The sequence below is a fragment of the Hemitrygon akajei genome, unplaced genomic scaffold (assembly GCF_048418815.1).
Source record: "Hemitrygon akajei unplaced genomic scaffold, sHemAka1.3 Scf000042, whole genome shotgun sequence".
NCBI lineage: Eukaryota > Metazoa > Chordata > Chondrichthyes > Myliobatiformes > Dasyatidae > Hemitrygon > Hemitrygon akajei.
This window is the reverse complement of record NW_027331928.1, coordinates 275,054-290,028: the sequence shown is the minus strand read 5'-3', so window position 1 is coordinate 290,028 and position 14,975 is coordinate 275,054. Positions and strand designations below refer to the sequence as shown.

The 14,975-nt window shown below is 45.0% G+C and overlaps 1 protein-coding gene across 1 annotated transcript; it reads left to right on the top strand.

Moving 5' to 3' along the window:
* The first annotated feature begins 492 nt into the window (after positions 1–492).
* LOC140720418 (ribonuclease inhibitor-like) lies at positions 493–11,408 on the top strand. Its single transcript, XM_073035271.1, has 5 exons — positions 493–1,217; positions 9,484–9,570; positions 9,726–9,896; positions 10,058–10,225; positions 10,384–11,408. The coding sequence occupies exons 1-5, from the start codon at positions 541–543 to the stop codon at positions 10,484–10,486; spliced, it is 1,206 nt and encodes a 401-aa protein (XP_072891372.1). The 5' UTR covers positions 493–540; the 3' UTR covers positions 10,487–11,408.
* Positions 11,409–14,975: the final 3,567 nt, after the last annotated feature.

The following is a 14,975-nucleotide window of genomic DNA, read 5'->3' as shown; positions in this document are numbered from 1 at the left end:
CTGTTTATATTCGATGGTTTGGATGAATTCAAACACAGAATCGATTTTGCTGACAGTCGGAGAGACACAGAACCCAAGCACCAGTGCCCAGATCCCGAGTGGTGGTGTGAAGTGTCTGACATTGTGTACAGTTTAATACAGCACAAGCTGCTCCCAGGGTGTTCAGTGCTGGTGACCACCCGCCCCACTGTGTTACATTTCTTGGAAAAGGCTGAGATCAGTGTTTGGACTGAAATCCTGGGATTTGTTGGTGACGGACGGAAGGAATATTTCATCAGGTATTTTGAAGATCAGACTGTGGCAGCAGCTGTTTTCAAACACGTGCAGGAGAACGAGATGCTGTACACCATGAGTTACAACCCCGCTTACTGCTGGATCCTCGCTCTGACACTGGGCCCCTTCTTTACACAAAGAGTCAGGGACCGGCAGCGAGTTCCCAAGACCATCACCCAACTATATTGCAACTATATTTACAACATCCTGAAAAACCACGGCCGTGAGATTGGGAACCCCCGTAATGTGTTACTCAGGCTTGGACAGATGGCCTACAGAGGAGTGTCCGAGAAGAAGATTATGTTTATAAATAGGGATTTGATCAACTACAATCTGCAGACTTCCCCGTTCCTGTCCGGGTTCCTGATGGAGCTTTTGGAGAGAGAGGATTCTGCCCAGAGCGTGGTGTACACATTCCCACACCTCACCATCCAAGAGTTTGTAGCTGCAGTCGCACAATTCCTGAATCCACATCCTGGGGATATCCTGAAATTCCTCACTGTAGACCACAACACGACAGATGGGCGATTTGAGGTATTTCTCCGCTTTGTTGCTGGTCTCTCCAACCCAATGACAACTCGGGGCCTGCAGGAGTTTCTGGGTCCATTTCCTAATCAAACAACCTGCCGGGTGATTGACTGGGTGAGGGAGGAGGTTAAACGCCAGAGTGGAAACACATGGAATGAAGCTGGTAAAAGGCGCCTCCTGAACACATTGCACTACCTGTTTGAGTCTCAGAATCGTGGACTGGCTCAGGCCGCACTGGAATCCGTGGACACAATTTCATTCAGTGGAATGACACTGACCCCGGTTGACTGCGCGGTCCTGTCTCATGTCATCGGACTCCGTGATACAATAAAACACCTCAACCTGGAGAAATGCAACATTCAGTGTGAAGGAATCCAGCGGCTGGGACCCGGGCTGCACAAGTGCCAGGTTTTGAGGTAACTTGATTTATCTCTCACACCGAACTGTGAAATTGTCCCATTGTGTTGTTTCAAATTTGGTAAAATTGTAGATAGGGTGATGAAGAAAGCTTTTGGTATGTTGGCCTTTATAAATCAGAACATTGAGTATAGGAGTTGGGATATCATGTTAAAATTGTACAAGATATTGTTAAGGCCAAATTTGGAGTATTGTGTACAGTTCTGGTCACCGAACTATAGGAAAGATAACAACAAAATAGTGTTACGTATTCAGGCAACAATAAATATATATGAGTTAGGCAAGGGTTTTTATAACCAATAACACGTTTATTAAACACTGAAAACAAACCCCCCAAAAGTAACCAAACACTAGTGTAACCGGAAATCAGCTGCTGTGCGGCAGATTCACAGTTCTTAATAGCATTGCAGTTCAAACAGTTCTTAAAGCGGTATTGAAAAAAAACAGTTCTTTAAAGCGGTATGCCGAAAGTTCAAAAGCTCACAGTCCATTTAAAAGGAGAGACTTTTTAGGCGATTTAAATTCTCTTCCACGTCGTTGTCCTTCGATCCCCGGCGTCGAACTCTTCCCACGTCGAATTTTTTATGAAACGTAATGGTTTAATGTCACTAACCTCTTCTTCCACACTCTGTCCTCAATCTCCCGCTATCCCAGCGGAGATTAACACGAGAACAGTCAACGAAATCCTTCCAAATGAGGATCAAATAAGGTCGAAACCAATCCACCGTCGAAAATCGATTCTCCTCGATCTTTATCTTCCAAATTCTTATCTTCACTCTCCACCAGCAAAGAAACTGCTGGCAATGACCTTTTAAACTTTAGGCATTATATAAAACTTCATTTTTCAACTAAACTGCGTCATCACATTAAATCACGAAGTGACATGAAGTCAGCTTGGCAAATCCAGCCACGAACAGCCCCACCTGACAGGTTGGTCTTCCTTTTATAACCTGTAAAAAAAACCTGTCACATGACCTCTACTGGCGGGAAAATGACGTCACTCCACCACCACAAGACCATTACCTCATGTCCAGTAGAACTTCAACCCCAGTCACGTGACAAGGGTACCACTGTCACGTGTCACGGGTACGTAACACCTCCCTCCAAAAAAAAACATTTTTGGTCTGACAAGAACAAAAATTTTAACAATTACTTACAAGAAAAACAAATGTATAAATTATATAACATACACAATATACAATACAGTAGGAGTGTTACAATCAGAAAAAAAAAACACTCCAAAAAAAATTACATTGTACATTCAACATCGAGATAGACAATCAGCAACCACATTATCTTTACCTTTAACGTGAGTTATCACAATATTGTACTCTTGTAACATCAAACTCCAATTTAATAATCTTCTGTTTTTGTTTTTCATCTTACTCAGAAAAACTAACGGATTATGATCAGTGTAAACAATAAGTGGTTTTTGAGTTGTACCAACATATACCTCAAAATATTCCAAAGCTAAAACAAGAGATAACAGTTCTTTCTCTATTGTTGAATAGCTTCTTTGATGCTTATTAAATTTCTTAGAAAAGTAAGCTGCTGGATGATCAACCTCATCACCCTCATTCCTTTGCATTAATACTGCTCCCGCAGCTTCATCACTAGCATCTACAGCTAATGAAAAAGATTTTCCAAAGTCAGGTGCCTTAAGCACAGGTTGTTGACATATCATTGTTTTCAATTTTTCAAATGCTTCCTGACAAGGCACTGTCCACACAAACCTCACATTCTTCTGCAGAAGGTTAGTTAATGGAAGGGCAACATTAGCAAAATTCTTACAAAATTTTCGATAATATCCTACCATTCCCAAAAATCTTCTGAGAGTTTTTTTCCCCGTCGGAGTGGGAATGTCTAAAATTGCCTGAACTTTTGCCTGAACAGGAGCTACCTTACCTTGACCCACAACATAACCAAGGTAAGTCACAGGGGCATGTCCAAATTCACTCTTAGCTAAATTAATAGTTAAGTTAGCTTTTGAAAGCCTTTCAAACAATTTCTCCACCGCAATTATGTGTGCTTCCCAAGTATCATTTCCTGTCACTAAATCATCAATATAAGAATCAGTATCTTTCAATCCTTGAATCACAGAGTTAATCATCCTCTGGAAAGTACCTGGGGCATTCTTCATCCGAAATGGAAGAACATTATACTCATATAAACCAGATGGAGTTACAAATGCAGAAATCTCTCTACCTCTGTCCGTTAATGGAACACACCAATACCCTTTCAATAAATCAATCTTTGTAAGGAACTTTGCTTTTCCAACTTTATCTTCACAATCATCTACTCTAGGAATTGGATATGCATCTGTTTTCGTTACAGCATTCACCTTCCTATAGTCCGTACAAAACCTAATACTACCATCAGGTTTTGGCAACATAACACATGGCGAACTCCAATTCGAGTTAGAATGTCTAATAATATCATTCTCTAACATGTATTCAATTTCATTCTCAGCAAGTTCACATTTTTCCATGTTCATCCTATATGGATGTTGTTTAATAGGTTTGGCATCTCCAACATCTACATCATGTGAAGCTATAGTAGTCCTTCTCGGAACATCTGGAAATAAATCCTTATACTTAAAAATCAATTCCTTCATCTGTTGTTTCTGCTCTAGCTGTAAATGTGCTAATTTCTCATCCATATTTTCCAGAATGGTCGAATTAGGTAACCTAACAGAAACAATGTTAGATTTAGAATGAAAGTCAGATGAATCATCTATCATGTTCCCAGTTACATCAAACTCATTCTCACTAACCACAACAGTCACAGTATCAGATTGTTTCTCAAAATATGGTTTAATCATATTTATATGGCAAAGTTGTGTTGACCTTCTACGATCTGGAGTTTTTATTACATAATCCACATCATTGATTCTAGACACAATTTCATAAGGACCATGAAATCTAGCTTGTAAAGGATTTGTCTGCACTGGGAAAAGAACCAACACCTTATCTCCAGGCTTAAACATCCTCATCCTAGCTTCTTTATAATACCAAGTTTTCATTTTCTCCTGAGCCAACTTTAAATTTTCCTTGGCTAAGCTACAAGCTTTATGTAACCTGTCCTTAAATTTCAAAACATAGTCCAACAAATTAGTGTGTACTTCCTTACTAATCCACTGTTCCTTCAATAAAGCTAAAGGTCCTTTAACTCTATGCCCAAACACAAGTTCAAATGGACTAAAACCTAAAGAATCCTGTACCGATTCCCTTACTGCAAATAAAAGTAAGTTTATACCCTCATCCCAGTCACTTTCATTTTCCACACAATATGTCCTAATCATATTCTTGAGGGTAGAATGAAACCTCTCCAAGGCACCTTGCGATTCTGGATGGTATGCAGACGAAGTGATTTGCTTAGCTCCCAATGTATAAACTATCTGTTGAAACAATCCAGACATAAAATTACTGCCTTGATCAGTTTGTATTTCCTTAGGCAATCGAAAATAAGTAAATAATTTTATAAGAGCCTTCGTCACAGTTTTAGCTTTTATATTCCTAAGTGGTACTGCCTCTGGAAACCTAGACGAAGTACACATGATAGTCAACAAATACTGATAACCAGTTTTTGTCTTTGGTAATGGACCAACACAATCTACAATAACTTTAGAAAACGATTCACCGAATGCTGGAATAGGTTGTAATGGAGCTACTGGTGTAACCTGATTTGGTTTACCCACAATTTGACAAGTATGGCACGTTTTACAAAACATCGCCACATCTTTTCTTAGACCAGGCCAGTAAAAATGTTTTAAAATCTTGTCCACAGTTTTCCTTACCCCTTGATGTCCACCTAAAGGCACACTATGAGCTAAAGTCAAAATCTCATTCCGATAAACTTTAGGAACAACTACCTGATAAACAACATTCCATTCCTCACTTGCAGGAATTGTAGGCGACCTCCACTTCCTCATCAACACTCCGTTTTCCAAGTAATATCCTACTGACACCTTCTCAATTTCACTACCTAGTAAAGCTTGTTCCCTTAATTTTATAATCTCAGGATCTCAATTCTGCTCTGCTATCATCTCCTTCCGAGACAGAGATAAATCTTCATAGTCAGACTTACTCCCAGAATCTTGTTCAAACAACGAAGGTAAGAAAGTCTCTGACACATCCTCAAAACTCGAATCCTGAGTTGAACAGTCATGAGTAACAACCTCATTCTGCACATCAATTTTTTTAGCCATAGCTCTAGTCACAACACAGGTAGAATCTGTGTTAGAATTCATCTCTGGTTCCTCTGACTCCATTGTCACATGTACTTCAGGAAAAACTTGTCCACCTGCCAAGTCATTACCTAACAATAAAGAAATACCCTTCACAGGTAAGCTCTGCTGTAATCCTACTTTAACAAATCCTGTAACTAACCCTGATTTTAAATTTACATTATGTAAATGTACAGGCATAAAATCACTTCCAACACCTCTAATGTAATTTACCTCACCAGTATCACTCTCTTCATTAAACTTCAACACACTATCTAACATCAGTGATTGAGAAGCTCCAGTATCCCTAAGGATTTTTATTGGCACCAGAGTAGGTCCTTCTTTCAAGGATACAAAACCTTCAGTTATAAAATGATCATATCCCTTTCTAACTCGGTCAGAGTCTAACAAATCCTCATTTGTGTTTACCAAACCCTGTAACTTTACAGGTGCTTCAGTATGTTGCACACAAGCATCTGGAACTGCTTCCTTCTCTTTCTTTTTCAATTTGAAACAGTTAGCTATTACATGGCCAGGCTTCTTAGAATAGTTACAAATAAGACCAAACTGTCTTTCCTTCACAGGATTTCCTTCCTCCTTACCTTTCTCATTAACCTCTGATTTAATTTCTGATTTACCTTGAGTCTCCATATTATTTTTCCTCTTAAAAATTCTACCCTGAGGAAATTTATTCTTATGGATTAAAACATACTCATCAGCTAATCTAGCACAGTCCTGCAATTTATCAGTATCCCTCTCATTTAAGTAGGTCCTTACTTCAACAGGAATGCTTCTTTTAAATTCTTCCATTAAAATCAGCTCTCTCAATGTATCATAGTCCTCATTTACATTTTTAGAAGAAACCCATCTCTCAAAACACACAGCTTTATCATAGGCAAATTCCACATAAGTCTTTTCCACAGACTGTTTCAAACTTCTGAATCTTTCCCTCTATGCTTCTGGGACTAATTCTTACGCTTTGAGATTATTCGTTTTCACAATATCATAATCTAATGCCTGCGCAGCAGTTAAAGCTGTGTAAACTTGTTGTGCTTTACCTTTAATTACACTCTGTAACAACACTGACCATTTATCTTTCGGCCAGTCTGACATCCGAGCAATAGTTTCAAAATGTTGAAAAAATCTTTCCACTTCTGTTTCACTAAATGGAGGGACCAATTTAATTTCTTGGCTAGCAACAAACGGTTTTTTAGAACCAGAAGACTGATTCCCAGACCTTAATTCCGCCATTGCATATTCAAACTCTCTCTTTTTCTGTTCAGCTTCCAATTTATAACGCTCCAATTCTGCTTTACTTTGATCCAACTTCATTTGTTCAATTTGCAACTGTATCTCCATATTACTTATTGGAAACGATTCTAAAATCGATTCATCAAAACCACCCGAAGCCACAAAGTGTGATGCGATTTTTCTCTGTATTACAGCCTTTGATGTAGTCTTCAAAATACCTTTAAGTTGCAATCAATTAGCAATCTCAGATACTTCAGTTTTTTTCGCCTTCGCTAACAAATCCGCGTCGGGCGAATCCAGAAACCCATCAATATTCATCGTTGCCGAATACCACTCACAAGCCAATCAAACAAAAGAATCGAGTATTCCCCGTTTCCAAAACACCGACTCAAAATTCAACAAGCATTTAAACTCAAACGATCCAATCCCGGACGAGCCCCCATATTTATGTTACGTATTCAGGCAACAATAAATATATATGAGTTAGGCAAGGGTTTTTATAACCAATAACACGTTTATTAAACACTGAAAACAAACCCCCCAAAAGTAACCAAACACTAGCGTAACCGGAAATCAGCTGCTGTGCGGCAGATTCACAGTTCTTAATAGCATTGCAGTTCAAACAGTTCTTAAAGCGGTATTGAAAAAAAACAGTTCTTTAAAGCGGTATGCCGAAAGTTCAAAAGCTCACAGTCCATTTAAAAGGAGAGACTTTTTAAGGCGATTTAAATTCTCTTCCACGTCGTTGTCCTTCGATCCCCGGCGTCGAACTCTTCCCACGTCGAATTTTTTATGAAACGTAATGGTTTAATGGCACTAACCTCTTCTTCCACACTCTGTCCTCAATCTCCCGCTATCCCAGCGGAGATTAACACGAGAACAGTCAACGAAATCCTTCCGAATGAGGATCAAATAAGGTCGAAACCAATCCACCGTCGAAAATCGATTCTCCTCGATCTTTATCTTCCAAATTCTTATCTTCACTCTCCACCAGCAAAGAAACTGCTGGCAATGACCTTTTAAACTTTAGGCATTATATAAAACTTCATTTTTCAACTAAACTGCGTCATCACATTAAATCACGCAGTGACATGAAGTCAGCTTGGCAAATCCAGCCACGAACTGCCCCACCTGACAGGGTGGGTCTTCCTTTTATAACCTGTAAAAAAAAACCTGTCACATGACCTCTACTAGCGGGGAAAATGACGTCACTTCACCATCACAAGACCATTACCTCATGTCCAGTATAACTTCAACCCCAGTCACGTGACAAGGGTACCACTGTCACGTGTCACGGGTACGTAACAATAGAGAGAGTACAGAGAACATTTACGAGAATGTTACCTGGGTTTCAGCACCTAAGTTACAGGGAAAGGTTGAACAAGTTAGGTCTTTACTCTTTGGAGCGTAGAAGGTTGAGGGGGGACTTGATAGAGGTATTTAAAATTATGAGGGAGATAGATAGAGTTGACGTGGATAAGTTTTTTTTTTCATTGAGAGCTGGGGTGATTCAAACAAGAGGACATGAGTTGAGAGTTAGGGGGCAAAAGTTTAAGGGTAACACGAGGGGGAATTTATTTACTCAGAGAGTGGTAGCTGTGTGGAACGAGCTTCCAGTAGAAGTGGTAGAGGCAGTTTCGGTATTGTCGTTTAAGGTAAAATTGCATAGGTATATGGACAAGAAAGGAATGGCTGAGTGCGGGTCAGTGGGACTAGGTGAGAGTAAGCATTCAGCACGGACTAGAAGGCCGAGGTGGCCTGTTTCTGTGCTGTCATTATTATATGGTTATATGTAAATTTCAGAAACTTAAATAATGTAACAAACAACTGGTGAATAATTATCCAGGGATATCAAGGTTTTGTTGGATGTTGTTGACTTCAGTGAACAACGACCGTTGGTTTAACGGCAGTAAAACACCGGAATGGCTGTATTTCTCGCTGCCCATGACACGTCCATTGGCAATGTTCCTTCTCACTGTTACTGACACCCAGACCGACACTGACTGCATCAGATGGGTTAGAGCTTCACACAGCTTTCCCTGTCAGTAAAAAGAGACCATCAGCAGACTGCCCCGGTGAGAAGTAAATAAATACCATTGAGAGATTGTCCTCCCCCACCCTTTCCCGTGTGTGACTCTCACCATCAGTCTAACCGTGTGACGTCTCACTAGCAGATACCCGGATCCCATTCGGGTACCTCCTCTACCGATAGTGGACGTCATTTGTGACCCACCCCTCCCGAGCAATCTATTTCTGAATCCCCTCGGTTTGACGGATTATCTTTTCCCATCGGCATCCTCCTCTGGGATCTCTTCCAGATCCCCTTCCTTCTGTAGGATGTGTTTTCCTTTCTTCTGTGAGATCTCTCTACCCCATTCCCCTTCCTTCTGCAGCTTCAGTCTTCACATCCCTTTACCTCAGGTGGGATCTCCCCCACCATCTCCCATCGACAGTCTCCACATTCACAATTCTTTCACACTGTGGGACTTCCTCCCACCCTTCAACCCTGCTCCTTCCGACACTCTCACGTCAGGAACACTTTTCTAACCATTGGGGAATGAGACAGAATACATGGGGTTAACAGGGTTTAGTCTGTGACCGACAGACTAAATTATTGACATTGGGTGAATATCACGGAGCTGGGCAATGAGAGACATCGACAGTGATGGGAACTCCGATCAGTGATTTATGGAAGGGTTAAATGTTTCCTGAAATATCCGCGTGAGAGAAATTCCCTCAGACCCACGGTTTGTATCACTTTGTTCATCAATTTGTCTGTTTGTGTTTAGACTTGGGGGGAATGACCTGGGAGATTCAGGAGTGAAACTGGTGTCTGCGGCTCTGGGGAACCCGGAGTGTAAAATACAGAAATTGCGGTAAGTACCAGACTGTGGCAGATTGTGTTTACAGTCACTGGGTCTCTGACACTGAACATGAATGTGATCAGTGATAGTGTTACTGATAAACACGGGGGATCTGTACCGTCTCCTGTCTCTCTGTGTCCTTCACCCTCACTCTCTCTCATCTCCAGGCTGTTCGATGTCGGTCTCACAGATTCTGGAGCCAAGAATCTCGCCAGCGATCTCATTACAAACCGTTCACTCACGGATCTGGACCTGAGTACCAATAAACTGGGAGATTCAGGGGTGAAACTGGTGTCTGCGGCTCTGACGAAACCGGAGTGTAAAATACAAAGACTGTGGTAAGTGCCATACTGTGGGAGATTGTGCTTACAGTCACTGTGTGTCTGACATTGAACATTAATGTGATTAGTAATTGTGTAACTGATAAACACTGAGGATTTGTACCGTCTCCTGTCTCTCTGTGTCCTTCACCCTCACTCTCTCTCTCTCTCACCTCCAGGCTGGCTGGTGTCCATCTATCAGATTCTGGTGTCGAGGATCTCGTCTCAGCTGTCATTACAAACCGATTACTAACGCGGCTGAACCTGGAATCAAACTGGCTCACAGACCGATCGATCCCCGCTCTTCGCCTCCTTATACTAGCACTCCCGAGTCTGGAGCGGATCGTGTAAGTGTTAAGGTTCAATATGATTAACAAACAGCGGATGCGTGCGTTTTCTGGTGTTATTTGTCTGTCAGCGTTGTTTAAACATTAACCCCAGTCCCCTGTTACTAACACTGTTGTATAATCTGTTTATTCCATCTTTATTCTCCCATCTGTTTCAGGCTGGTGGAGAATATGTTCAGTAAAACCGGGGAGAAAGAATTGAGGTCTCTCCAGGAACCCAGGCCTGGACTGAGAGTGATATTTGACCATCGGAATTTGTGAACATTTTCGCGCGTCTAATGGGGACATTCAGGCAGACTTCCCTGTTTTACCTTTAATTGTGCCATTAACGGCCGTGCTCCAGAATTATTTCCAATAGACTCCGGCTCCAGCGGAGCGTGCCTTGACGTCAGAGACAGTCCCGCAGCGAGAGTTTCCGTCCACAGTGCAGCGGCCCTGTTCCGCCGGATGTCCTATTGCAGGTTTCGCTAAGGGGAACCGGGGAATTACACAGACAGGTGTTACGTACCCGTGACACGTGACAGTGGTACCCTTGTCACGTGACTGGGGTTGAAGTTATACTGGACTTGAGGTAATGGTCTTGTGATGGTGGAGTGATGTCATTTTCCCGCCAGTAGTGGTCATGTGACAGGTTTGTTTTAACAGGTTATAAAAGAAAGACCCACCCTGTCAGGTGGGGCAGTTCGTGGCTAGATTTGCCAAGCTGACTTCATGCACTGCGTGATTTAACGTGATGACGCAGTTTAGTTGAAAAATGAAGTTTTATATAATGCCTAAAGTTTAAAAGGTCATTGCCAGCGGTTTCTTTGCTGGTGGAGAGTGAAGATAAGAATTTGGAAGATAAAAATCGAGGAGAATCGATTTTCGACGGTGGATTGGTTTCGACCTTATTTGATCCTCATTCGGAAGGATTTCGTTGACTGTTCTCGTGTTAATCTCCGCTGGGATAGCGGGAGATTGAGGACAGAGTGTGGAAGAAGAGGTGAGTGCCATTAAACCGTTATATTTCATAAAATTCTTCGTGGGAAAGTTCGACGCCGGGAATCGAAGGACAACGACGTGGAAGAGAATTTAAATCGCTTTAAAAAGTCTCTCCTTTTAAATGGACTGTGAGCTTTTGAACTTTCGGCATACCGCTTTAAAGAACTGTTTTTTTTAAAAAAAATACCGCTTTAAGAACTGTTTGAACAGCAACGCTATTAAGAACTGTGAATATGCTGCACGGCAGCTGAGTTCCGGTTAAGCTAGTGTTTGTTTACTTTTGGGGGGTTTGTTTTCAGTGTTTAATAAACGTGTTATTTGTTATAAAAACCCTTGTCTAACTCATATATATTTATTGTTGCCTGAATACGTAACACAGGAATTACATCGGAAGCCATTGTCAGTTGGAACACCATTGTCCCAGGCGGGATAATCAGGGAAGGGGATCGTTTTTGTCACTTTGGTCTGAGGACAGTTCCTTCGGCAGTCTTGCCTCTATACTGATGATAAATTAGCAAGTACCTTGGTAGTAACCCTGGGTCTGCAGCGATCTCGGACACAGTCCTGGTGTGATTTAATAATCATCGGTTCCTCGATACAGAGTGACGGTGAGAAACGGGACTGATTATTCAACCTGTCACTCGTTGTCGCGGGTCAGTTAATTGTGTGCGACTGCGAGTGAGTCGGGAGCAGCTTCTTCATTCCCGCACGTCAGCAGCTCACACATTCTTTAATTTACGTTTATCACGATGAAATCAATAAACTGCTGTAACTCCCTGCCGGATGAGTCAGACTAGAGAAACGAACACAGACCTGAGATTCCCACAGCACCGCGCACCAAGTGCACTGAGACAGCGGTCCTGATCCCCTCACGGCAGAGCAGCATCTCCTTCCAGCCGAATGAAGGACAGTCTCACAGAGTCTGATTGCCTCCCGCGCTCTCCTAGCTCCATACCTCTCCCATTATCTCCTCGCTCCCTAACCCGCGCTCTCCTCGCTCCATACCTCTCCCATTATCTCCTCGCTCCCTAACCCGCGCTCTCCTCGCTCCATACCTCTCCCATTATCTCCTCGCTCACTAACCCGCGCTCTCCTCGCTCCATACCTCTCCCATTATCTCCTCGCTCCATAACCCGCGCTCTCCTCGCTCCATACCTCTCCCATTATCTCCTCGCTCCCTAACCCGCGCTCTCCTCGCTCCATACCTCTCCCATTATCTCCTCGCTCCCTAACCCGCGCTCTCCTCGCTCCATACCTCTCCCATTATCTCCTCGCTCACTAACCCGCGCTCTCCTCGCTCCATACCTCTCCCATTATCTCCTCGCTCCATAACCCGCGCTCTCCTCGCTCCATACCTCTCCCATTATCTCCTCGCTCCCTAACCCGCGCTCTCCTCGCTCGATACCTCTCCCATTATCTCCTCGCTCACTAACCCGCGCTCTCCTCGCTCCATACATCTCCCATTATCTCCTCGCTCCCTAACCCGCGCTCTCCTCGCTCCATACCTCTCCCATTATCTCCTCGCTCCCTAACCCGCGCTCTCCTCGCTCCATACCTCTCCCATTATCTCCTCGCTCCCTAACCCGCGCTCTCCTCGCTCCATACCTCTCCCATTATCTCCTCGCTCCCTAACCCGCGCTCTCCTCGCTCCATACCTCTCCCATTATCTCCTCGCTCCCTAACCCGCGCTCTCCTCGCTCCATACCTCTCCCATTATCTCCTCGCTCCCTAACCCGCGCTCTCCTCGCTCCATACCTCTCCCATTATCTCCTCGCTCCCTAACCCGCGCTCTCCTCGCTCCATACCTCTCCCATTTTCACCTCGCTCCCTAACCCGCGCTCTCCTCGCTCCATTCCTCTCCCATTATCTCCTCGCTCCCTAACCCGCGCTCTCCTCGCTCCATACCTCTCCCATTATCTCCTCGCTCCCTAACCCGGGCTCTCCTCGCTCCATACCTCTCCCATTATCTCCTCGCTCATTAACCCGCGCTCTCCTCGCTCGATACCTCTCCCATTATCTCTTCGCTCCCTAACCCGCGCTCTCCTCGCTCCATACCTCTCCCATTATCTCCTCGCTCCCTAACCCGCGCTCTCCTCGCTCCATACCTCTCCCATTATCTCCTCGCTCCCTAACCCGCGCTCTGCTCGCTCCATACCTCTCCCATTATCTCCTCGCTCCCTAACCCGCGCTCTCCTCGCTCCATACCTCTCCCATTATCTCCTCGCTCCCTAACCTGCGCTCTCCGCGCTCCATACCTCTCCCATTATCTCCTCGCTCCCTAACCCGCGCTCTCCTCGCTCGATCCCTCTCCCATAATCTCCTCGCTCCCTAACCCGCGCTCTCCTCGTTCGATACCTCTCCCATTATCTCCTCGCTCCCTAACCCGCGCTCTCCTCGCTCGATACCTCTCCCATTATCTCCTCGCTCCCTAACCCGCGCTCTACTCGCTCCATACCTCTCCCATTATCTCCTCGCTCCCTAACCCGCGCTCTCCTCGCTCGATACCTCTCCCATTATCTCCTCGCTCCCTAACCCGCGCTCTCCTCGCTCGATACCTCTCCCATTATCTCCTCGCTCCCTAACCCGCGCTCTCCTCTCTCCATACCTCTCCCATTATCTCCTCGCTCCCTAACCCGCGCTCTCCTCGCTCGATACCTCTCCCATTATCTCCTCGCTCCCTAACCCGCGCTCTCCTCGCTCCATACCTCTCCCATTATCTCCTCGCTCCCTAACCCGCGCTCTCCACGCTCCATACCTCTCCCATTATCTCCTCGCTCCCTAACCCGTTCTCTCCTCGCTCGATACCTCTCCCATTATCTCCTGGCTCCCTAACCCGCGCTCTCCTCGCTCGATACCTCTCCCATTATCTCCTCGCTCCCTAACCCGCGCTCTCCTCGCTCCATACCTCTCGCATTATCTCCTCGCTCCCTAACCCCAGTTCTCCTCGCTCGATACCTCTCCCATTATCTCCTCACTCCCTAACCCGCTCTCTCCTCGCTCCATACCTCTCCCATTATCTCCTCGCTCCCTAACCCGCGCTCTCCTCGCTCCATACCTCTCCCATTTTCTCCTCGCTCCCTAACCCGCGCTCTCCTCGCTCGATACCTCTCCCATTATCTCCTCGCTCCCTAACCGGCGCTCTCCTCGCTCGATACCTCTCCCATTATCTCCTCGCTCCCTAACCCGCGCTCTCCTCGCTCGATACCTCTCCCATTATCTCCTCGCTCCCTAACCCGCGCTCTCCACGCTCCATAACTCTCCCATTATCTCCTCGCTCCCTAACCCGCTCTCTCCTCGCTCGATACCTCTCCCATTATCTCCTCGCTCCCTAACCCGCGCTCTCGTCGCTCGATACCTCTCCCATTATCTCCTCGCTCCCTAACCCGCGCTCTCCTCGCTCCATACCTCTCCCATTATCTCCTCGCTCCCTAACCCCAGCTCTCCTCGCTCGATACTTCTCCCATTATCTCCTCGCTCCCTAAGCCGCTCTCTCCTCGCTCTATACCTCTCCCATTATCTCCTCGCTCCCTAACCCGCGCTCTCCTCGCTCGATACCTCTCCCATTATCTCCTCGTTCCCTAACCCGCGCTCTCCTCGCTCGATACCTCTCCCATTATCTCCTCGCTCCCTAACCCGCTCTCTCCTCGCTCCATACCTCTCCCATTTTCACCTCGCTCCCTAACCCGCGCTCCCCTCGCTCGATACCTCTCCCATTATCACCTCGCTCCCTAACCCGCGCTCTCCTCGCTCGATACCTCTCCCATTATCT

What these genes read in the sequence shown, in the direction of transcription:
- LOC140720418 (XM_073035271.1), top strand. Translation starts at nt 541, where the DNA reads ATGGCCTACAGAGGAGTGTCCGAGAAGAAGATTATGTTTATAAATAGG. An exon ending in TGTAAAATACAAAGACTGTG is followed by an intron (nt 9,897 to 10,057) that starts GTAAGTGCCATA and finishes TCTCACCTCCAG; the next exon opens with GCTGGCTGGTGTCCATCTAT. An exon ending in CCGAGTCTGGAGCGGATCGT is followed by an intron (nt 10,226 to 10,383) that starts GTAAGTGTTAAG and finishes CATCTGTTTCAG; the next exon opens with GCTGGTGGAGAATATGTTCA.